We start from the raw sequence: 24,726 nt of genomic DNA on the forward strand, positions 1-24,726 counted from the left end.
TTCCAACTATTTACGCCATCACTCAGCAACCATTTAGTAATTGCCCAGTTACTGTTTCCAAGTATGTGGGCTCTGGCTTGTAAAGTCAGAGTGGGAAAGAGGAAAACCCAGCCTACAAAGTTTCCATCAAATAAGTCTAAACTCTAGACGTGTCTTGAGTCACTCTGACTCTGCTTGGTTATTGAAATTCTATGGAAATTTTTTCTCCTCATTGGCACTACTCAAACCTCCAGACCACTGGTTTCCAGCCTTATGGTGCACTGTGCTGTTTTTCCCTAATTGCTTTTTGAAACAGAGTGTAACTCTTCCACTTTCATCCTTGCTGTTTTGGGGGTTTCAAACTTTATGCTCACGTATTATCTACGTTATTCTTATTTTAAAATAAAGACAATGACAATTTTAGGCTTTAATAGCCAACCTCTTCATATGCCATTGTGTCTTAAAACCCAAGTTACCCACTCTGTCTGAGGCGGTCACATTCCACAGTTGTCCCAGAAGTACCTAATAAATACAGCTTTCCCACAGCAAATCTGTGAAGGAGGAGAGCATGTTAGCCCTGGATAGCCTCTGACTCCCCTTTGCTAGTCCTTCCCCATTATCATCAGCATCTTATACTCCAAGCGTTACCCACATCTCGGGCATCTATCATTTCTTGAGATCCCAGAAAAAAATAAAGAACTGAGTGAGTTAATCTCTTAGGAATATATGCAGTTCAAAAAAGGTGCAAAGGTTTCAGGTGAATTTAGCAAATCTCTGATGGGCAGAGTTAAGACTCCAGAAGGAAATTTTCTCGGGGCAGGGCCCTTAATACCAGTGGGTTTCACCCTGTTGGTCACCATATACTCTTCAGAGGGGGGTATCATATTGGACGAGGGACAGCACTCTACATTCTCTGAACCTCACTTGCTGCATCTGTACCTACTCTCAGGGTTGTGTAGAAAAATGGTACTGTGTAAATATAAACAAGTAATAGTTTATGAATGCATTTGAAAACTGGTGAAATCTGAATAAGGCCAATGGGCTAGTTAACAATATCGTACAATGACATTTCCTGGTTTTGGTATTTTACTATAGTCGTGTAAGATGTTACCGCTGGGGAAAGCTGGGTGAAGAGTATACTGGACTCTTGTATTATTTTTTGAACTTCCTGTGAGTCTATAATTATTTCAAAAATAATTTTTGTGTGTGCATGGAAAAAAAATGAGAAAGGATTTTAAAGTCTTCCTAGAAAGGTACAGTGCATTAAAGAAATACTAAAGTTTTACCTGCTTCATTTCCAGTAACTTTTATGTCCCTAAGTACTGTGTGCAACATTTTTAAGTAACTAATAATAACTACCCCCCATAAACTCATTAAGCAAGAAGCATCTTTAATTCTCCAAAAAAATTCATTTTGAAAAGCATTAAATGGTGGGGGGTGGCCACGTGAATGGTGGGGGGTGGCCGCGTGGCGTGGGGGGATCAGCTCGGTGCTTTGTGGCCACCTGGAGGGGTGGGATAGGGAGGGTGGGAAGGAGGGAGATGCAGGAGGGAGGGGATGTGGGAACAGATGTATATGTATGACTGATTCACTTTGTTGTAAAGCAGAGACTAATAAAAAAAAATAATAATAATAATAAAAAAAAGAAAAGAAAAGCATTAAGGTAATTTTTCTCTTTTGCCTATTTTGAGCACAAGCCGTCATCCTGACTTGCCAAATGTGGATACGGGTGAAGTGGAGAAATTAATGTTTTGCATTCCTTTATCAAATACCAAAAGAAAAGCTGATTTTCTAATATTCAAAAATAGGACTTTGCATAAAGACAACTAGACCTTTTGGCAGATTATTATTTGGGGAAACGATTGTCTAAATTCCTCCATCTCCCCTTTAACATATTCAGGGACACACTTGATTGCCAAAACATAGAGTTTTCATTGAGGAGGCTCCAGAAGGAGAAAAGACTGCTCCTTTTTGGCCTCAGTGAACTGCAGAAAGGAGGAGAAAAAAGAACAAGTAGAAGAAACAATCAGATATTTGTATCAGTTTTTATATCTCTGGCAGCCCAAAACATGTTAGGTTCATGAGGCAATAACTTATGGGGGTACAGGTGAGGTGGTCTTGCATTGTGAACTTGGGGAGGAAGCTATCCTGATCCAATGTAAGGCACAGTCATAGACACAGAGAAGAGTGGTAGACAGATGGAGCCCCTGAAGTTAGCTTTTCTGAGCTACTCAGTTTCCCTGTGGCCTGGATCCTGAGCTCAGGGCCAGCAGTGTGAGAGAGGAAATCCCACAATAGGGGATAAGACTGGATTTCAGGGCCAGCCGGATAGATGGAGGATGTCGTGAGAGACTCAGAGACTGAGGTGGCCAAGCCAAATGGATGGACCTTGAGTTCACCACTGGTAGATTTCAAGCCTGGAGATGAATAGGGCAATTCCATGAAAGGCAGAAAGGAACTTACTTCTGAGGCCAGAAGATGCCAGCCAGCGCATGCTCATGGACAACAGGAGGCCAGGGATCTCTCCCCCCAGCCCCACAAGGTCAGAAACTCCACTTCTTTTAAACCTGGACTCCAACCAAGAGAGAAGAAGAGGGGAGACACTATATGAGAACTAAATATTTTCATCCTAGACTGTCTGAACACTACCCAAAAAACATCACTTACATTATAAGGTCACACTAGGCTTTAAACAGGACTGGATTTTGGTTAAATTTTTTCCCTGTCAACCAGCATATGGTGACTCCTCTGCATACCTGAATATAATGCAGTTAATTATGAGATAAATTTTTTAGTCTGCTGTCCATGTGTCTTGTAAACTACAGGCAATCTACAGGGTACCTGGGTGGCTAGAGAAAAGAAGAAAGGTCAGAATTGAGCAGAATTTTTTCTCACTCAGGTTTAAACATATGGCAGGACAAATCATGTTATTACATCCTTACATCTAAAGTCTCTCTAAGCATAGTTTAGCATAGCCGAAGCTCTCAGCGTTTCTCTAACATAAGCTTAAACGGGTCCAGATAAGTTTAACTTAGTGTTTATTGAGCCCTTCTCAATCAGACACATTGGTAGTTACTGGTACAAAGATGAATAAGACAAGGTTCTTACTCTCAAATGGCTCACAAGCATCTAAGTAAATCATTGTGATACAATATATGCACTAAAACTACTTTAAAAGACAGTGATGTCAACGTAAGTTCTGAAGTTAAGGTCCATCAGAACAGAACAAAGATCTATCAGCCAGTCTTTCACTAAGACTCTAGTTGGCAATGTAACTGAATCTCAATAATGTGTCTAATAGTACCTCTACTGTGTTTTAAAAAATTATATTTTAAAATTCATGGGTTGTTTTACATGGTCATTAAAATGCATTTTTTTCTGCAATCTAATTTTTAAGACTAGTCTAAATTCTATCACATTGGGACCTATAGGCTTGCTGTAAATTTTCAGAGCAAGTATCAACCTATAATTGAAGCACTTTTCACTTTTCTAAGCATATTTTATGTGTTGTTTCACTTAATCCTTACAACGGGCATTAAATTATCCCATGTTATCAATGAAAATGAACCACACGGAGTTCATGCAACGTGATGCAAGAGCCCGCCTCTGACCACTGTGCACACTTCCTCTTCCCTGTGCTTTTCCTAAAGCACTTGGCAGGTCTTTCCATGTAGTACTAGTTTATACAAATTGGCTTTGTTGCTCCACATTTACCAAAGTGTATTCTTTAGAACACTAGAACTATATGCATAGGCTGCTGGTACTTTCTGTTTTGATTAAAGTTTTTTTCAAGTAAAACTAATCCTTGAAGCTTCTGATATATTAATGTGTACTGTGTATATTTCCAAAGGACATAATAGTGCTTAGTACTTTCTAAACATATAGACTGTTTTGTAATGGAGCTTTCCAGGTCTATTAGGTTTCTCTAGAGAAACAGAACTAATAAGATATAAATAACATATATAATATATTACATATATATTAAATATATATATTTATTGATTTATTGATTTTAAGGATTGGCTCACACAATTTGGAGGCTGGTGAGTCCAAAGTCTGCAGGGTGGGCCAACACTCTAGGGACCCAGGGAGGAGACAATATACAGTTCAAGTCCGAAGAGCTGATGTTGTAAAGGAAGTCTTAAGGAAGTCTTCTGGAGAATTCCCTCTTGCTTGAGGACGGCAGACTTTCGTTCTATTCAGTCCATCAACTGATTGGATGAGTCCCACCACATTATGAAAAACAATCTGCTTTTCTCAAAGTCCACAGATTTAAATGGGGCAAAAATACCTTCACAGAAATACCCAGAATAGACCTAGGCAAACTAATACGTAAAATTAACTGTCATACCAACATGTTAGGATTCCACAGAAATCACGTTAGAAAACACTGCCCTGGCTGGATTATCAGCTCCTTAAAGGCAAGACCTGGGTTTTTAAGTTGTTGTATCCTTCAGTATCTTGATTAATTGATAGTAAAAGACTGTAATTATGATAAAATGGAATGAGCACTGAACTTAGAATCAAAAAACGTGGAGTCCAATCCTGGCTCGACATTCTAGTAACTTTGTGGTCTCAAGGAAATAATTCAATCTCTATTCTTATCAGGTTTGTTACATGTGGACTGGGAGTGATCATAAGTATATCAAATTAAATGAGAAGATATGTGAAAGTGTTTGGTACACACACTTATGAATTTTAAAATGTTTCATAAAGCAAACAATTAAAACTCCATGACAATGTCAAAGTATATCTCTGAAAATCAATACACTTCATGTTATTTTTTTCTGTTATCAATATTTATTCATTTTGTTTCTTAGCCCAAAATGAAACACATGTCATTTTAATGTTACCAAAGTGGGGTATAGGTCAAACCATATGAAATTGTCAATGTTTAGCAGTTTTTGAGTTACAAGAGTGGCAATTTCATTTGGTTTATCCTAATACGAATAGTTGGTAAAATGCAGGGTTATACTTGAGGTTATTATAGCTAACAGACTTGTTATTGCTAATTAGGACTTGGTAGGCCCCATTCATTATTGTCTCTGCCTACAAGAAGATTTTATTCTGGGACAGAATGACTCAGAGTGTCAAACAGAACTGAAAGAAAAAAATTTGATCATTTTTTTGATTTGGTGGCAACTTTAAAAAAATCTCCTTTATCTAGTTTTTTATTCTTACTGTGTATCGCAAGAAATGGTTATGAGAGGTCTAAGGGGACAAGAAACTTTTCTTTATAGCCATTCTGGCTTCCTACTGCTCCTTGAACATACCAGGCACATTACTTCATAGCCTCCCCCATGCATCTGCCTGGCTAACACCTCATCTCCCCCAATTCTTTATCAGATCTCACCTTCTCAAGGAGGCCTATCCTAACCACCTTATTTATTATTTTTAGCAAACTATCCTCCACATTTCCACTACCCATTGTCCTGGTCCTTTTTTATTCTGCCTTATTTTTCCTTTTTATCCATAGCATTTATCTCTTTCTAACATATATAATTTAATTTTCTTATTTGTTGTACTTATTATTTATTGGTTATCTTCCTCACTAGCATATAAGCTTCTCAAGCGCAGGGATCTTTGTTAATTTTGTTCACTGATTATCCAAAGCCCCTAGAACAGTGTCTGGAACATAGTAGGAACTCAGTAAACATTAGTTGAATAAATAAAGTTAATGAGAAGATCTTGAACAGGCAAGACGTGTTGTTGAATGACTAGGAAAAGGTAGTTGGTTCCAGTCTCAAAGGGACAGCAAGAGAGGAAGTTATTTCGTATCAAAGTAATCAATTACATATTTGATTCTAAATTTCTGTTTTTAATTCGTGGAAAACTCTGCTTAAATGCTGTAAGAGACTGAAGTCACAATCTGAGGTGATAGCTGATGATGAAATCATCAGAATAAGTCCATTTTCTGAGATGACATCCAGACAGATCGGGAGGAAACATATGAATCTACTGCCAAAGCCAGTGGATCAGAGCCACTGTGGACAATCTGTTTCCGGTTTTTTCAGTATCCCAGAGTAACAAGATTAAGCATGCCATGGTTGCTTTTTCTTCCCCCTTAAATTGCTAATGTATGCATAACTTATAAAAATATTCTTGGACCCAACCATGAATAAGGACTGTAATAGAGGCAGACCAAATTTAAAGATCAGGGCAACCACAAACCATAATGGAGGATGCTATTAATGTGACTAACTCATCCTGGCAGGAAGTATAGGAGTCAAACCTCCAAATCACAGGGCAAAGATCAACCTGACACAATCCACAAATTTGAGTCACTGAAATTGTGCCCAAACCCAAGTGAAGCAGAAACAATTGTCTTGTTCATTCAAGAAAAGTGTTTTCTATGTGATTGAGAGAGGGCAATGCTACCATGGCAGAGCCTCTGTTGCACATATTCTAGATCTGATAACTTATTGAATCCTCATAACAACTCTATGAGGTAGGTACTAAATGATTCCCCTTTTACAGATGAGAAAACTAAGTTGTAGGTTTAAGAAACTTGCTCCAGGTCACACAGCTAGGAAGCCAGGATTTAAACCCCAGTGTCTCTAACTTAGGAATTCATGGTCTTATCAATTCACTACCACCTCATAACACAACAGAGAAGACATGATTCCTTGGGAGATTATTATAAACAAACTTTACAGCTAACACATTAAATAGAGGAGACATTATGCAAATCATTAGGCAAAATTTCTTAATTTCAAGAAATAGGAAAAATTGTTTAAGGTCTTTGTTTATCCCTTAGACATATAAAACATTATACTTTAGTGGAGTGAGCCATATGAGATGGACTAGCTAGCTGCTCCAGATTTCTTCTACACCTACGCATCTTTAATTTACACACTGAGAAACATAATATCGTAGAATAACAGAACCAGCCTAGGTCTAAGTCTGGTGTCATGATTTACTAGTTGTTATTCAGCTACGTTTACAACGTGGATTTGGGACAAGTCAGAATTGCATGAATCCTCTGTCGTTGGAAGGCTGAGGTTTGTTCCTTTCTTGAAGTTTGTTCAAGCGTGAGTCCACTGATTGAGGGAGTGATTGTGGTCTTCCAAGGGTGCTGTGTAAAAAGGAAGTTGTTTCTTCCAACAGCCTTGTTTGTGTTTTTGAAAACTGTTTCAGTTTATGTCCTGTCTCCATTCCCAGGCCCAGCCCTCTCAAAGTAAACAGATGACAAGCAGTAGTGGTAGGGTAGTGGTGATGCAGGGGTGGGGATGGAGGTGGAGGAAGGAAAGAGATGTCCCTAGGGCAAGAAGATTTTCAAAGAACCCAAATGTAATTTGGAAATAAACTCAAGTGCCAAAACCAGATGGGATTTATAGCATCAAGATCAGTCAAATCTATAAGCATAAATATAGACTGAGAGAAATTTCATGTACTTATTCTAAAATGATCAAACACTGATAGACATTCTTACACTAAATGCCCGCTAAATTAATGGCTAAAGATGAATTCTTGGCACATAAATAGGTACACCTCTTTATCCCCTTCATCTCCACCCATCTGCTTCTACTTACCCAGAAAACTCATTTGTTTCTGATATTTTATGGAAGAACAGAATCTGAGCTTCCTTAATTCAGACTATGGCACTAAAAACCATGAAAGAAAAGCAAAGAAGGAAGGAAGGAAGGAAAGGAGGAGGGGAGGGAGGGAGGGGAGGGGAGTGGAGGGAAGAGCAGGGGAAGGGAAGGGAAGAAAGGAAGGAAGGAAGAAAAGAGAAAGAAAGAAGGAAAGAAAGAGAGAAAGAAAGAAAGGAAGAAGGAAAGAAAGAGAGGAAGGAAAGAAAGAAAAAAAGAGAAGAACAAATGGAGAAAGGCATTGAAAAAATAAATTTCCATAATCTTAACTAAATCTGGAAAATAAGCCAACATTTAAAATTTCCCTTCTTTCCAAGTCTGCTCCCAAGACCTTAGCTGACCCCATTTGGGTTAGAATATTCTCTTTCTACAAACAAGAATTAATTGTAGTCCTTGATTCAGTGACATTGGAACTCACAAAAATGTCCTTCTTATACGCCTGTCTACCAAAACACGTACAACTAAAAACAGAAGTAATATGAGTTTCCTCTATTTAAGAAGCAAGTAATTCTGTAGTATTAAATTATCATTTATATACAAGCACTTGTCAAAACTTTAGTTGATCATATACTTTGATGTCAGTAGAATAAAAAGGAAAGACAACTGCATCACCTGAGAGATGATATAGTTCTATTGGCCAAAAGATAAAAAATAACTCAAGAAGACTTGGAGTGATGACTGGTCATGGATGCTAACATGGATTCTTACTACACCCACCTAAGGCTCCATTAATTCTCAGCTACACATTTTGGGTACCAATTTGTAAAAAAATCAAGGCATTTATTGAAATATCAAGTAGTCATTTCCTGACTTACTCCAATAAGTTAAATTTTCTGATAGAAAGTGTTTTTTAAATCCTTAAAACATAAGTATTTTCCTGAAAATTTCGAAATTCACCTGAGAAAAACATTTGACTCTGAACCAAAGTAATGTGGATTGACATTTCTCCAAATCCTATGTTCAAATATTACATTCAAAGGAGAGCTATGCCCAGGGGCCATGAATTAATAGAGTTTAACTGTTATAATCATTGGTTGCTGTGATTATGTGTGATTTTAATAATGTGTAATATATATTATATTTTTATATGTAAATGTAGTTTATATATAAAATGTTTATATATGTAGTTAAATAGTATAAATATATACATGTAGTTTGGATAGTGTTACAATGAGTATGTGTTTCTTTTATGATTTAGAAAAAATAAATTATTTCCATTCTTGGTGGGGGAAAACTACATCTCAGTAAATTCAGATTTTGAATATACCAATTTAGGAATTAGAGTTGTGCCAATATAGTACTTTTATTTTTAAAAAATAAAAGTGCCATATATATGTTTACCAACTTCTAGGAATTTTCACAGAAGATACACTTTGAACAAAATTACATATGGATTAGGTTATTCACTGCTGTATATTTGTAACTACAAAATATTGGAAACAGTTAAAGGCCCTTATATAGGAGACTGACTTAATTAACTATGGTAGTCAACAGATCTTTGACAGAGGAGTGAAGGCAATACAATGGAGCAAAGGTAGTCTTTTCAACAAATGGTGCTAGAACAAGTGGACATCCACGTGCAAAGAAAAGAAATTAATCTAGACAGAGACATTACACCCTTCACAGAATTAACTCCAAATGGATCATAGACGTAAATGTAAAACACAAAATTATAAACTCCTAGAAGAGAGCACAGCAGAAAACCTAGATGGCCTTGGGTATGGTGATGACATTTTAGATACAACACCAAAGGCCTGATCCATGAAAGAATAACATAACTACACTGAAGGGGGAAAAATTAATACAAGTCATTTTGGAACACAGAATTGTGATTATAAATTTTTAGTCTTGAGACACAAAGAACTAAAACCATTTCTTGAATTCTACTTAGTAGATTTGTTTCTCTCAGTGGTGTTGGTTAGTAATTCCTTCACTCTTCGTATTATAGGATTGAGCAAATGAGTAAATATGTTGATAATGTTGGGAACCAAGTTTCTCACTGTTGGAGAAGGTAGATACCATTATGAAATGGGAAAGGGTTAGAAAGAACCATGTAGTACCGAATGGTAACTGAACTCACTGCATTTTACACATGTAATTATAAATATAAATAGAGATATAAATAGAGACACATAGACAAAGAGATGTAGCTATAGACTGTACTCTTGTTGACTAAAGGCGACTAGATACAATGATGCACCAGAAGTAATTAGGGCACCAGCACCCACTAAATGGAACCAGGGTTCCTTGGAGAAATGGCTGATTCCAGAGTTAGCACAGATAAGTACAAGATGAGCTTAAAACATTATTTTTGGTATCAGAAAGTAAGGAAGTGCTCAGAAAATAATAAGGATATGTCAAAAGGACACAAGAACCCACCTGTAGGAGCTTGCACAGGCCAAATCTGGGGCAATTTGAATACTTAACTAAACAATGATTCTGCATATTTTAATCAATTGGAATAAAAAAGAATCCATGAGTCTATATAGATAAGAAACAAATAATAGGGCTTCCCTGGTGGCACAGTTGTTAAGAATCCACCTGCCAATACAGGGTACACGGCTTCGAGCCCTGGTCCGGGACGATCCCACATGCCGCAGAGCAGCTAAGCCCACGCGTCACAACTGCTGAGCCCATGCGCCACAACTACTGAAGACCACGGGCCTAGAGTCTGTGCTCTGCAATAAGAGAAGCCACTGCAATGAGAAGCCCGCACACCGCAACGAAGAGTATCCCCTGCTCACCGCAACCAGAGAAAGCCCACGCACAGCAACGAAGACCCAACGCAGCCAAAAATAAAAATAAATTTAAAAATAAATTTAAAAAAAGAAACAAATAATAAACAAACAAACAAAAATAAGAAGGGAAAGCTTTTCCTTACAGTAGAAAGCTAATAAATGTAGAAGGAATAATGGCTGTTTTTAAAATCACCCTTTTGCAATTGTCATAGTAAAAATTGCATCAGGGAAGAATTATTAATGGATACTAAAGACAGGTGAAAATTTAATGAGAAACAGAATATTTATAGGGGCTCGAGTATCTCCCCACAAATAACTTCTAAATTATAAGGAGAAAGTACTATCTTTGCAGCAGAGAAAACCGGTGAACACCAACTTAACCAACTGACCAAATTTGGCATAAATAATAATGGCAAAATTGAACATCTTGTGCTTCCAGAAGTGAAGCACCAAGGACACACTATCACTGATGTAGTGTTCCTGCCAAAAATGCAAAACATGGATCCAATCATAAGGACATATCAGACAAACCCAAACTGAGGGACAGCCTACAAAATAAATAGCCTGGACTCTTCAAAATGTTGACATTATTTGGTAAAGGCTGAGGAATTGTTGTACCAAAGAGGAAAGAAAACTTAATGCAATGCATGATTCTGTTCTGCATCCCAGAAAAAAAATATTTTAAAGGACATTATTGAAAATGAGAAAAAATTAAATTTGATCTGGAAATTAAATAGTGATATTGTATCAACATTAAACTTCCTGACTGTGGTTGTGTGACTTAATGTCCTTGATCTTAGGAGATACACCTTAAAGTTCTGGCGGGGTAAATGGGCATAATGACTCCAATGTACTCTTCAGAGAGTTCAGGGAAAAAAATAAAGCTATGCATAAACATACACAGAGAGAATATTAACAATCAGTGAAGATGGGGGAAGGTTATAGAGTTCTTTATACTATTCTCACAACCTTTCTGTATCTTTGAAGTTCTTTCTAAATAAATATTTTTAAAATGCAACTAACTTTATTATTTACATTTTCAGATTTTTAAAATAAGATCATTATTTAAAAAGTAGGCTACATACTGAAAGTTATAAAGTAACGATTGTAAATCCCCTGTAATTCCACGAATTGTTATATCAGTGGTGTCTTTCCTTCAGAATGATTTTACACAAACATATTTCTTTTTAATGGGATAAGATTATACCAAAAAAAAAATTACACAATCTCTATGCAAAATATGCAATTTCAATGTTTCTCTGACTGAAATTTTTATTTCTATGTTGAGCACCCATTTGATCTGATATCAACAACAATTTAGTTGCTTTAAGAGAAACTCAGAAGCAATGAGGGCAACCAGAGTTAAACTCAGTTCACGGTTGTAACCATCCTTCACTGTCTCCCCCCATAGTGGAGCCTAAATTCCAGGTTATCTTAGCTAGTTTCCAGGCCACAATGGGTCAGGGGACCACTGATTGGAGGAATTGTGTCTATATACAGGGCATCAGCATTTTTGCCACATAGCTGGAAATAGTTTCCAATTTTTGTCTTGTCTTTCAGCTTCTCTGAATTGTACATTTTAAAACTAACTCTGTAAGTCGAGTTAAAAAAAAAAAAACCCAATGGCCCTAAGCTAATATTTAAATTACTTGTAATTAATGACCATAATTCCATTGAAGTCCTAATAGAAATAATTTGTTTTTTTGAAGCTCGTGCCACAAGATTTTTTTCTCACCAGCAAAGCCTGTGTCCCCTGTATGAACTGGTCTATATATATCAGAAATGAATCTGGAACATTGCCAGTCTGCAAATCCAAAAGTCTGACCAATGGTATTGCCTCCCAAATGAGTACTGGGATCTCTTTGTTTAATAATCACATTTAGAAAAATTAAAGAGATACATATAGAGAGAGTTTTTAAAAATTTTTTTATGTAATGCCAAAAGTCACAAGATAAAAATTTTATCTCCCTCTGTCTCTTAGTATTAATTCCTGCCTCTCTCCACCCTGGCTTTAGTGTACAAATCAAGGTTGACAAACTTCAGACGATGGGCCAACCCTAGCTCCCCATCTACTTTTGTAAATAAAGTTTTATTGGACACCAGTTACTCCAATTCCTTTTACATATTATCTATGACTACTTCCTTGGTGTAGTGGCAGAGTTAAGTAGTTGCAGCAGAGTCTGTACAGCCTGAAAAATTTTATTATCCAACACTTAAAGAGAAGTTTTGCCAGCCCCTGAAAAATGATAGTATACTATACATGCTATTCTACCACTTCTCTTCATCTAACAATAGTCATACAGTCAATATGTAGATCAACTTCTTTCTTTATAGTAGTGGAATCGCATCCCATTGATTGCTTAAATAAACTCCATAATTTGCTCAACAAGTCTTTTAGGTTACCTTCTGGTCTTCGTAAAAGATGATATTTTCATGCATTTGTGCAAAGTATATCTGTTGGCAGCACTTTTACAAATGAAATTACTGAATAAAGGTAATGTGTACTTTTTATTTTAATAAATATTGCCTGATTGCCAAGTATAAAATGTTTTATAACAAAACTGATGTAGAACTGATTCAAAAGGGAGACCTACTTCTCCTACTCTCCCTTCTATTTAGATAATGCTGGGAAGAAAAATATAGCCCAGGATTATAAGTGAGATAATAAATATAATAAGGAAGGAACAACATAGCACAATCTCTGGCAAAAAAAAGTGTAACTTTAAAATAATATATTTTTATTGAAATGAAGAAGAGAAGAGAATAATGAAAATTATACAACATGGCTTTTAGAGGAGTTAAGGAAAAATAGAAAACTTTGTTTCACATTCTTCAGCAGAAAAAATCATTTACAGTTTGCCAAAGTTGTTTTATATATTAAGCTAAATAATGGTTTCAAATGTGGGCAAATATGTCTTTAGTTGCAAAATTTCAGAGACAGGCTGTTCTTTTTCCTGATAAAAGTCAAGCCCAGTAAGAAGTTCCACATCACGGACCCGGGCAACATGTGCGTTGAATCTTTCTTCAATCCAAAGAGCTTCTGTTTTATTTTCCTGAAAAAGAAAAACAAAAGACTATTTTCCCTGGGGCATGATTTTTCATTAACAGAAAGATCTTTTATTACTTAGAAGTTGTCCTTTGTCCTGTGTTTTTTTGGTTGTTGTTGTTTTTGTTTTTGTTTTTTTACTGAGGTATAATTGACACAAACAGCATTATATTAGTTTTAAGTGTACAACATCATGATTCAGTGTTTGTTCCTGTGGCTTTTATTGCCTTAAATCTTAATTTGATACAGCTAAATTTTGCTGTATATTAAAAGAAAAAGAAAAAGTACAAAGTATACTATAATAAATACAGACTGCCATAAAGTCCAGCCATTTTTTTTTTTTTTTTTTTTTTTTTTTTGCGGTACGCGGGCCTCTCACTGCTGTGGCCTCTCTCGTTGCGGAGCACAGGCTCCGGACGCACAGGCTCAGCGGCCATGGCTCACGGACCCAGCCGCTCCGCGGCATGTGGGATTTTCGCGGACCTGGGGAACGAACCCGTGTCCCCTGCATCGGCAGGCGGACTCTCAACCACTGCGCCACCAGGGAAGCCCACAGCCATTTTTATATTTACTTCAGATACAAATTTTATTTTAAAATGAGACATTAAAGATGAAGTTAAGTCCCCACATTCCTCTACTCAGAGTTAATCGTTATCATGAGTCAGTGTGAATCCAGTCTGTGTTTTAAACTTTTACTGCACATCAGTATACAATATATAGCATTGATTTATGTTTTCAAATTTATAGAAATCATGTAAGTGGCATTCTATAATTACTTTTTCATTCAATATTATGTTTGTGATCTATTCATAGTGAAATATCTAGATCTAGTTAAATCATTTGTTTTTAGCTATGGTTGTGGTAGCACAGTTTATTTTTTTCATTGCCATATTGCTAGTATTTTTGGCATTATAAATAATACTTTCATGATAAATTACCACATGTCTTCTGTGTTCAAGAACATGAGTTTCTAGGATATAGAAATGGAATTGCTGGGTCATAGAGTACATGTAACTTTAACTTCACCAGATATTAAACCTAGCACTCCTCAAAGTGTTTATACCAATTAATAGTTCCATTGGCAATGGAGGATAATCCCCATTTCCCCACATCCTTACCAAACCATGATGTGAAATAGTGCTTTATCCCTGTTTAAGTGTTATTACCCTGAGTTTTATTGAGTATCTTTTCAGATATTTCTTGGCCATTTGACTTTCAATAGGTTTTTAACTACATATAAAAAACAGTATAGTTTAAAATAGTATAATAAATAGTATAGTAAAAAAAATTTTTTATACTATATATACTGTATATATAAAGGTTAGTGCAGGGTTTCCCTGGTGGTGCAGTGGTTGAGAGTCCGCCTGCCGATGCAGGGGACACGGGTTCGTGCCCCGGTCTGGGAGGATCCCATATGCCGCGGAGCGGCTGGGCCCGTGAGCCATGGCCGCTGAGCCTGCGCGTTCGGAGCCCTGTGCTCCGCAATGGGAGAGGCTGCAACAGTGAGAGGTCCGTGTACCACAAAAAAAAAAAAAAAAAAAAAGGTTAGTGCAATAATTTAGAGCCATGGGTTTCTGTGAACATCTTTATTCTTTATTTATTAATTTTCTGATATTCATATGATATTGCTAAATTTCCAGTTAAATTTTTTTAAAGTAAGAAAGTTTACAAGTTTGTTTAATTAGATGAGTCTGCTTAAATGGCTTTCAGTTGACTTCAGCATACTGGTTCACTTGTTTTTTTGTTTTTTGGGGGTTTTTTGCGGTATGTGGGCCTCTCACTGTTGTGGCCTCTCCCGCTTCAGAGCACAGGCTCCGGACGCGCAGGCTCAACGGCCATGGCTCACGGGCCCAGCCGCTCCATGGCATGTGGTATCTTCCCGGACCGGGGCGCAAACCCGTGTCCCCTGCATCGGCAGGTGGACTCTCAACCACTGCGCCACCAGGGAAGCCCTGGTTCGCTTGTTTTTTAAATATGCAAGATTAAAATAGGCAGCTACTATGTGAGTCAGAGGAAGTATAAGACGAAATCACTGTTTGTTTCGAACCTCTAAAATATTTCTCCATGTGAGATTCATGAGGTGAGTTGTTATTTTTTAAAAATAAATATGTGATGTACTAATATTAACTCATATTTCTAATGGGAATCCAATTCAGCCTTTTTTTCTTGCCTGCACTATTTCACATTTTAGTAACATTTAATAGTTTTGATGACTTTTTTCATAAAGTTTCCCCCCACCCCCGTGGCTTTTATAACTCTATTTTCTCCCAGCTTATTTGGTATCCATCTAACTGAATGTTTAAGGAACACCTGACAGTCTTCACTTTTTTTTTTTTTTTTTTCCCCGTACGCGGGCCTCTCACTGTTGTGGCCTCTCCCGTTGCAGAGCACAGGCTCCGGATGCGCAGGCTCAGCGGCCATGGCTCACGGGCCCAGCCGCTCCGCGGCATATGGGATCCTCCCAGACCGGGGCACGAACCCGTATCCCCTGCATCGGCAGGCGGACTCTCAACCACTGCGCCACCAGGGAGGCCCCAGTCTTCACTTTTTTAAAACTGCAATGAAATGATCTTAAATTAAATGAAATGTACTTAAATGATCTGAAGTACAACATAATTATAACTAGGCAGGGGTGATACTCAAGCTATTCCATATCAGATAGTTCACCAGCACCAACCAATCTGAACAGAAGCCAGCTGTAGACAACTGCTTTAGCTGTACCACTGCATCCCAAGAGAATAAAAGCCTTGTGTATATCGAGTTATTATGAGCCATATTTAAACATATACTTTTAGATTTATATATATATATAATTTATTGGTTGATTACATATGTATTAGACCTGTTACATAAATAGAAGTATTGTATACACCTAAAATACAACTCAATTTGTTAGTTTTTTGAGGCGATACCAGTTTCAGTATTTTTCATCCCTAACCACCTCCTTAATCTCTTCCTTATTCACTTACAGTCTCGTTATCACTGCCGTCACACTAATAAAACCATTTTGTCAAGGATGACCTAACTGAGTAGAATTTTTGTAGACCTTTCACTTAGCTATTACCCCAAGCTTCTGAAAGTTCCTTCTTTGTCTTCCATAGCTCTGCTTACTTGTTTGATGACACCTGCTGTTTCCTCAGCTGACTTTAGTTTTTTCCATCCTGGAAGAATAGACATTTTCCTCCATCTGATCTTTGGATCTCTTCTCTCTATTTTCTTCCCTTCGGAAATATTATTTCACTCCCGTGATTTAATACCAAATCTATCTCTATAGTTCTGTTCTCTTCCAAGTTCCATACCTGTATTGTTTACCCCTAATTCTATTTACAGTACAACTGTGTACCCCCAATTGCATTTCCAATATATACTAAGTTACAATAATGATAGTCACTTGGAGTTATGGCAGTGTTCTCATCTGACAGGAATTCAGCCATACAAAGTAGAGGGGAAAAAAAGAAAAAGGAGGAGGAAAGAAATGATGGAAGAACAAAGGAAGACAGAAAATATATAAGGAAATGAGAATCTAGTTCCCTACATCAGGTGTGAGGTGAAATTGTGAATCTACCATTTCTACAACTGGTATCTGTTCCCTTAAACATTTTATAGTGCGAGTACATTCCCCCCGCCACAGTGATTAGAATATTTAAAAGTGCAGAAGTTTCATACAGCATGACCCTTAAAGAAAGCCTATTTCATTGGGTGCTTAAAGCGTAATTACCTGTTCTAATGCTGGTGGAAATGTTGGCTGAATTGCACGCATTAAGGTACAGCTTGTGTATGTACAGTACTTTGTGGGTGATTTGATTCTGGGTGATTTTATCTGTAAACAATTTCACTTTATGTTGACTTTAGAATGTAATTCCTTAATAAAATGTGATTTCTTTATAATGGCTACCTTTTGCTTACTATTTATTTAGAATTCTTAGGGGTTTATATGAAATATCTTATTTAATTTTCAAAACAACATCATGAGGGGGTGAGTTTTTTATACGTTTGAAGAAAGTGACACTCAGTTGCTTGCCCAAAGAGGCCAAATCAATAACTGAACCCAGATATCCAACTCCAAAACTCATGCATTTGCGTTCTATTCTATACTGCTTTTCACATACCCTCCTAGATATTCAACTAGTTTCTTAATCGGAAGACTACCAACAGCAAATGTATCCTTCCCAAAACAACTGATTGTCTTATATATTTCCTGGCCAATCACACCTAAATTTTTAGTCACCTTTGGCTCTATCATCCTCTCTTCCTTCCCTATATCTAATTGACAGTCACATCTTATTAATGTCACAATCTCTCTTATAATTATAGCTTGGTCTAAGTTTGTTTCATACTCATCATATTATGCCTCATAGTTATCTTTATAGATATCATAGCCTGATTACTATACTGCCAATTCCTTAAAATTTTGGAATATGTCCAATTTATTAGTGATCATGTCTTATTCAATAGAGATGATGCCCTGTTAATTTTGAGATCATCTCCACATTGGAAGTTCAGGGAAAGCTTCATACCATTTGTACTTTACCTTGAAGTGTAGGTGGAATTTTTAGCAGATGGAAAAGAAGGGCATTCTAGAAGAGAGAAGACCATAAGCAAGAACATGGAGGTAGGGAAAATCAAGGGGTGTTCAAGTAATTTCAAGAACCTCAGTTGGCCTGGAACTTGGGTCTGCAAAGTCAACTGAGGGTAAATGGTGAAGAGCCTTAAGTACAGGCTGGGAGATTTTTGTTTATTTTTGTAGTTTTATTCAGCGTAGATAGATAATCAAATGGATGAGAAGGGATGTCGTCATGAAAAACTAAATTTTAAGATGAGCAACTTGATAGTGAAATACAGAGGTGAAGGGGAGGAGGACAGGAGACAGTAAAACTACTTAAGATTCATTTTCAAAAGTCCTGATAGAAGACCATAAGGGCCTAGACCAGGGATAGCAAATCATTTCTTCTTTTCTCACCCATTCTAACCAATCCAAAATGGCTACCTAGAACCTCTATGATAAAGATCTATTTATTCCTGATTCAGTGGAAAAGAGCACCACACCGTATCAGTCACCAAAGTCTGCCACTGGAAGAGGAAGTGAAGAATGACAGCTTCCCCTTGTCTCGACTAAATAAACTTCTGACAGGACAGAAGAGATTCAACTACACAACATCTCCTGATACCTTCTTGTTTGGAAACTCTTCCTCATTCTAGGACTATGAGTGACCCACTGTTTAGCCTCTAAACTTTGCCATCCATCTTGAGTCACTGAAAGCAACCATTCAACACTCAAATTCAAATCCTATCTTCAAGACTCAGCTAGAATGTCACCTTCCTTACCAGAAAGTATTTTTCCTTTGAAATCCTAGTACATTTTATCTGTCCCTCTTTGTGCTACTGATTTTTCTTTCTTTTATTTTACTAGGCTTCTAAGTGATAGACTATGAGCCTTTTTTGCTAGAATTCATGTCTGATTTATCTGTGTATTGCCCATAGCACACAGTATGGTGAAGGCAGTTATGTGTTGAACAGATGAGAGAATAGAGATGAATCCCAACCTGGCTTAGAACCTAAGCTTTAATTTCCATCTCTACTAACTCATGAGATTTTCCATGTGAACGCCCATTTCTACAAACCAGATGTGCCTACACTTAATTATCCTACCTACCTGCCAAAACAGTTCTCATTCCTAACTTCCCTCTTTTTTTCCCCCTAATTACCTGCATTTAAAATCTCTGATTCAGCTTTGAGTCTCCCTTTCCCTTTGGCTCTTGCATCCAGCCAGTTGCCAAGTCCCTCCCTTCTTCATTTCCTCCACAGAAGAGTCTTCCTAATCCTTTCAATCTGTTCAAATTCTGCCCATCCTTCAGGGCCCAGCCCTACTCCCACCTCAATTTATGTAAACTTTATTGGTTATTCCAGCCAAAAGTGTTTTGAATTTGAAACACTAAACACTTACAACAGTATTTGAAAATGAATCCCAACTTTGTAATGTCTCTTATTCTAATTTTTAAAATAATTCTTATATGATCGACTGGCCCATTTATGTGTCTGTATCTCATTTATATATCAAAGCTATATATGAACTCCTTGAGGGCAGAGACAATGTATTCTTCCTTGGCGCATTCTAAAAAGCTTCTATCATGATACTGTTTACTTAATAGGTATTCAATATATTAGCTGAATGACTTCAGTAAAACCCAATTAACCAGAATACATGTTTTTCTATAAAGAACATATATGAAGTTGAAGTAACTATTTACATATAATTTGCCTTGATCCAAAATGTTTTGAGGTGGCCTAATACATGATGTTAAAAAAGGAATGTTATTCGAGCTAACTTATTTTGTAAATACATATATGTATATATGTATTTAGGTAAATATATATATACATATATATACACACTATATATATATGTATTTTCAGACCTCATGTTTCAAGTTGATGGAATTTTTATATTTACATATTCATTTAAGAAACATTAATTTAGTGACAACTTTGGGACAGAACCTTAAGGTTTGCATTCAGAATAAAAAGCCTAATAAGATACAACCCCTTTCCTTATTAGTGAATGTGAATAAAATATATCTAAATAAAACATATGACATGCATATATAAACACATGTTCATGTAAGCATATACATGTTTAAATTGATATTAATTACATAGAGATCAACAGTCTAAGGAAAAGTTCAAAACTGAGGTCATATTTACTACAACTCTAACCCATGAAACACCTAGAAAATATACTGTAGTCGGAGCCACTTTTATGAAAGCCCAGATGAGCTCTGACTAATCATTTTCTCAGGGCCCAGGGCCTCTCCAGGAGCATACTCACGGGACAGCTCTCCACGTTGGTAGGTCGGTGAGGGATGACAAAGGGTAAGATGTCCAACCACCCATGGCAGGCGTCGGGGGTTTGGCTCTTATTTTTACAACTGGTCAATACCACGAAGTAGTGTGTTGGGATGGGAACACTGGTGTTGACTACATATCTAAAAACATAATTGAAAAGATTTGATGTTATTATACTTTTGCTTCTGAAGATTAGAAACGTCTTTATATATTTTTAAAGAAATGTCAAAGTAAAATTATAGTAAAAGAAAGTAAATAAATAGAAAATACAAAATCTTACCACACATTTTTAAACCTTAATGAGCCTGAATCAAGATTATAGAAGTCCAAGCCTGGTCATTTTAACATCATGGGAAAATATTAAAATACAATGAAAAGCAGAGCATGGTATTCTGCCTCCTAGCTTTGTTGACTTATACATCACAGTGACATTTCCTAATAGAGCAGGGGCTGGAAATGAAGGAGCTGGGATTTCAACTGTAGCTGTGCACTTCTACTAGTCGTTTGGATGTGTACTAATCCTCTAATAGTCTATGACTTTCTAACTCTCCTCAACTTTAACATGGAGGTTTTCCTATGCTACCAACTTCGCAGTATAGACGGGGACAAGTCCATACAACTGATATGACAGTTCTTTAGTCTCAGATAACAAACATGAAAGTGCTTTTAAAAGTTTCAAGTGCAAAATAAAGGTAAGCTATTAGTATGAGTCCACTAAAAGGAAAATGAACTGGTATAAGTAGTAATGTATTACTGTGATTTAGAATCAGAGCTAGACTGACTGGGTTCTGGCTTTACTACTTGGCTGTGGAACTTAGACAAGTTAGTTAACCTCTCTGTGCCTCAGTTTCCTTTTCTAAATGGGAACTAATGGAATCTAACATGTGGATGTTTTTCAGATTAAATGAAGTATCTGTAAATTCTTAGAAGCATACCTAGCATGGAGTAAAGTGCTATCAAATAGTTTGCTAGGATTATTAAATGGTGAAAGACAGGATCAATAAACACTGAAATAAGGACAAGGCAAACAAAATTTAAGGCCACACACTTAGTGATGATGAATGTTATCTTATCAGAAGGTATAAGTAGAAATCATTGCTTTACATATTCTAGGCTTAGTACAATAGTCTAGTACTGTCCATTTTGATAATAAAGAGAAATCATGGATGACACTTCTAAAACTCTCTATTCCTGTGTGCTGGGTTCAAAAGTAATTCTTAGCAACATGTGTGACCAGGTTTAGTACAAAGATGTATAGTTTAGTAGGACTAGTTTTCTATAGGAAGCCTACACTATCTCCTGGGAGATACTTTTATGAATCATCCACTATCCAAAATATTGGGCAGTATTTTGAATAGTCACTTCTTGATTTTTTTTATTTATTGCTGAACTGATTCTCTATTTACTGATAGCACAGTGCGTCTTCCCTACCTCCTTAACCTTTACAAAACCACGTTTTCCCTTTCACATTGGTTTAGAAATTTTCCAAATAAAAATTTTTCTAAACTATTCCTGGACATTTTTTTCTTTGCCTATTAGTTTAAATCTTTGCCATATAAAATTTTTGCTAAATATTTAGATAGACTAGTTGAAAATAGTCAACAATTGCATCACTATATAAATATGTAATGTTTAGAATACTGAGCTTTAATTTTAAATATTGAGGTTTCCCCTTATGATACCCTATTGCCAAATCAAAAGTCCATTTTGTTTCAAATTACTTACTCTGTAATTTCATCTGGAGCATCAAAATGACCATCGTAATTATAATCAAATATTGGTCCACTAACCACATTGACTCCATTTCTTTCCATGGCATGTTTTACAAGAAGAACTCTATGGAAGTAATTCCACATTGCTAAAAATAAAAGAATAAAGCATTAAAAATGTCTGCCTCTATTGAACATGGAAATATTTTCTATTATAAACAGGTACATTTAAATAGCATCCAATTCTGCTTTAATACTTGTCAGTGGTCATTGAGTAATACTGAAAAATAGTCTATGCAACAAAAATAAACAGCCACGTCCATGATAGCTTTTTGTTGTTGATGTAGTCACAGTCTCGAAATTACAGTTAAATATGTGTCCAAATGCCTCCCTAGGGCTGAGTTGCTTTGGGGACTGTATTAAAAAAGGTCAGAACACACATACTGCTTTATTAATTGTGACTCTAGGGACAAACACTTTTCATTTACTTATGGTGAGTATCAGTAAAATTTTATTTTGTGGTTAGCTCTTTACAGTAAAATTAGGATTAAAAAATTATCAAAATTCTAGCAGCAAGTCATCCAAAGTTGAAGTAAGTTGAAAAGAATTTACGTTAGACATCCTTCCTGTTTCAATATTTAAAACATTAGAACAGGGACTTCCCTGGAGGCCCAGTGGTTAAGACTCCACGCTTCCACTGCAGGGGTCGCGGGTTCAATCCCTGGTCGGGGAACTAATATCCCGCATGCCACAAGGTGCGGCCAAAAAAAAAAATGAGAACAAAATGACTGATAACAGGAACAAATTGCAATAAAAGATGTGTTTAGTTTAGAAGTTCAAGGAGTTACTTGGGTATTTTAAAATTAATAATCTAAGTATATACTTACTTTTGAATGCTTCATACATAGGGACCAAATTACTTGTAATTAAAGCATCATATTGACTATCAGAAGTTCTATTGTTTGCTGCAAAACAAATGAATTTTATTAAATCTAGCTATAAGAGAAAGTATGACATTCCACATAATAGGCCCATTAGTATTACATACTAATGTAAATTTATTAACACACGAAACACAGAGATACAAAGCACTCTCCAGTGGAAGTCATCAATAATGCAGGCAGCTTTATGCATTTGATTGATACCTATAGTGGGCTGGTGACCCTCAAGAAGATAGGTCCACGTCCTAACCCCCCATTACCTCTGAATGTGATAGGTAGGAAAATAGCGTCTTTGCAAATGTAATTAAAAGTTCAAGATGAGGGCTTCCCTGGTGGCCCAGTGGTTGAGAGTCCGCCTGCCAGTGCAGGGGACACGGGTTCGTGCCCCGGTCCGGGAGGATCCCACATGCCGCAAAGAGGCTGGGCCCATGAGCCATGGCCGCTGAGCCTGTGCGTCTGGAGCCTGTGCTCCGCAGCGGGAGAGGCCACAACAGTGAGAGGCCCGCGTACCGCAAAAAAAAAAGAAAAAAAAAAGTTCAAGATGAGATTATCCTGGATTTAGGGTGGGTTCTAAATCCAGTGACTGGTGTCCTATAAGGAGAAGGTGGATTGAGAAGAGGAGAGACTCAGGAGAGAAAGCTATACGAAGATGGAGGCAGAGATTGGAGTGATGCAGCTACAAGCCAAGCAACACCTGGAATCCCCAGATGCTGGAAGAGGTAAAGAAGGATTCTACCCTAGATTCTCTCTTGCAAAGGGAGCATGGCCCTGTCAGCACCCTGATTTCAGACTTCTGGTCTCTAGAACTTTGAGAGAATAAACCTCTGTTGTTTTAAGCCACCAAGTTTGTGGGTAATTTGTTACAGCAGTCTCTAGAAAACAAATATAATACCGATAGGAAAGCATCGTTATTGAATATACATAAAATAACAATGCTATGTTAAATAACTCTTCCAAAGTAAAATTTTCTTAAGAAGGTGGGTTTTAACTCAGTGAAGACTGCTGACAGCACCACAAATGGTTGTCTTTGAAGACACATGGACTTGCCATCTAGAGGAGTGTGTGCTGAGCTTGTGTGCTCTGGAACCAGACTGCCCAGGTTGGAATCCCAGCTCCACTGTCTGCCAGCTGACCCACTTGGGCAAAGCGCTATGTCCCTCTGTACTTCATTTGTCTCATGGCATCTCTCTCACTGAAATATTGTGAGGATTTAAACTGCTGCAAGCCTATGAATGTTTATTATAATGCTTTTTATATTTAAACTACCCTTGGCTACCTTAACTAATATTCAAATGAAAGGCCAATGTATGGGAACCAAAAGGCAAGGAGAAGCAAGATTTTTTTGTCTTTTTCTTTAAGGTTTCACATGCTGCTCACGGTCCTCAGATCCTCTACAAGCCTTTTCTACTTGTTAAACTAAACTTTGAAAGTTGTAAAGTCAATGAACATAACATTATCTTCTTTCCAGGAAACATAAGAATTTGCTTATAATGGAAATGCTCACAATTTGTAATGGAGAGTTAGAAGGTGGTTTCATTCAATCCTTAATATTTTTTGAGACAAGCTGTTTAGTTTTTCATTTCATTTCCTTGTCAAGACAAACATTTATAAATCAACCAATATCTTAGGGCTTAACAGATACAATTTTATAATGCCAATTTAAAATTTTTTATTAATAAAATGTTGCAACTATTTAAGGTTTATCCTAGGGTTTACATAAATTTGGTGGCGCTCTAATTGTCTCTAGATATTGCAACAAGATATATCAGTTTATTTTCCTAATTCTCTGTTAGGAATTTTACATTGTTGTGCTACTTGATTTCACTAGGCCTTTTTTTCCCACTATAAATCTCAGAACCTCTAAATTATAAATCTCTA

At 36.8% G+C, this 24,726-nt stretch overlaps 1 protein-coding gene across 2 annotated transcripts in view; it reads right to left on the reverse strand.

Moving 5' to 3' along the window:
- Positions 1-13,026: 13,026 nt before the first annotated feature.
- Positions 13,027-24,726, reverse strand: part of ENPP3 (ectonucleotide pyrophosphatase/phosphodiesterase 3) — a 65,885-nt gene continuing 54,185 nt past the window's right edge. For both annotated transcript variants that reach the window (XM_082633445.1, XM_082633446.1), the window contains exons 22-25: positions 22,795-22,872; positions 21,924-22,056; positions 20,182-20,338; positions 13,027-13,362 (exon numbers count right to left, since the gene is read on the reverse strand). In XM_082633445.1, coding sequence (XP_082489571.1) covers positions 13,192-13,362; positions 20,182-20,338; positions 21,924-22,056; positions 22,795-22,872 — 539 coding nt within the window. In that variant the 3' untranslated portion in view covers positions 13,027-13,191. The remainder of the gene's footprint in view (positions 13,363-20,181; positions 20,339-21,923; positions 22,057-22,794; positions 22,873-24,726) is intronic.

The sequence above is a fragment of the Mesoplodon mirus genome (assembly GCF_964341445.2).
Source record: "Mesoplodon mirus genome assembly, chromosome: 10".
Lineage (NCBI taxonomy): Eukaryota > Metazoa > Chordata > Mammalia > Artiodactyla > Ziphiidae > Mesoplodon > Mesoplodon mirus.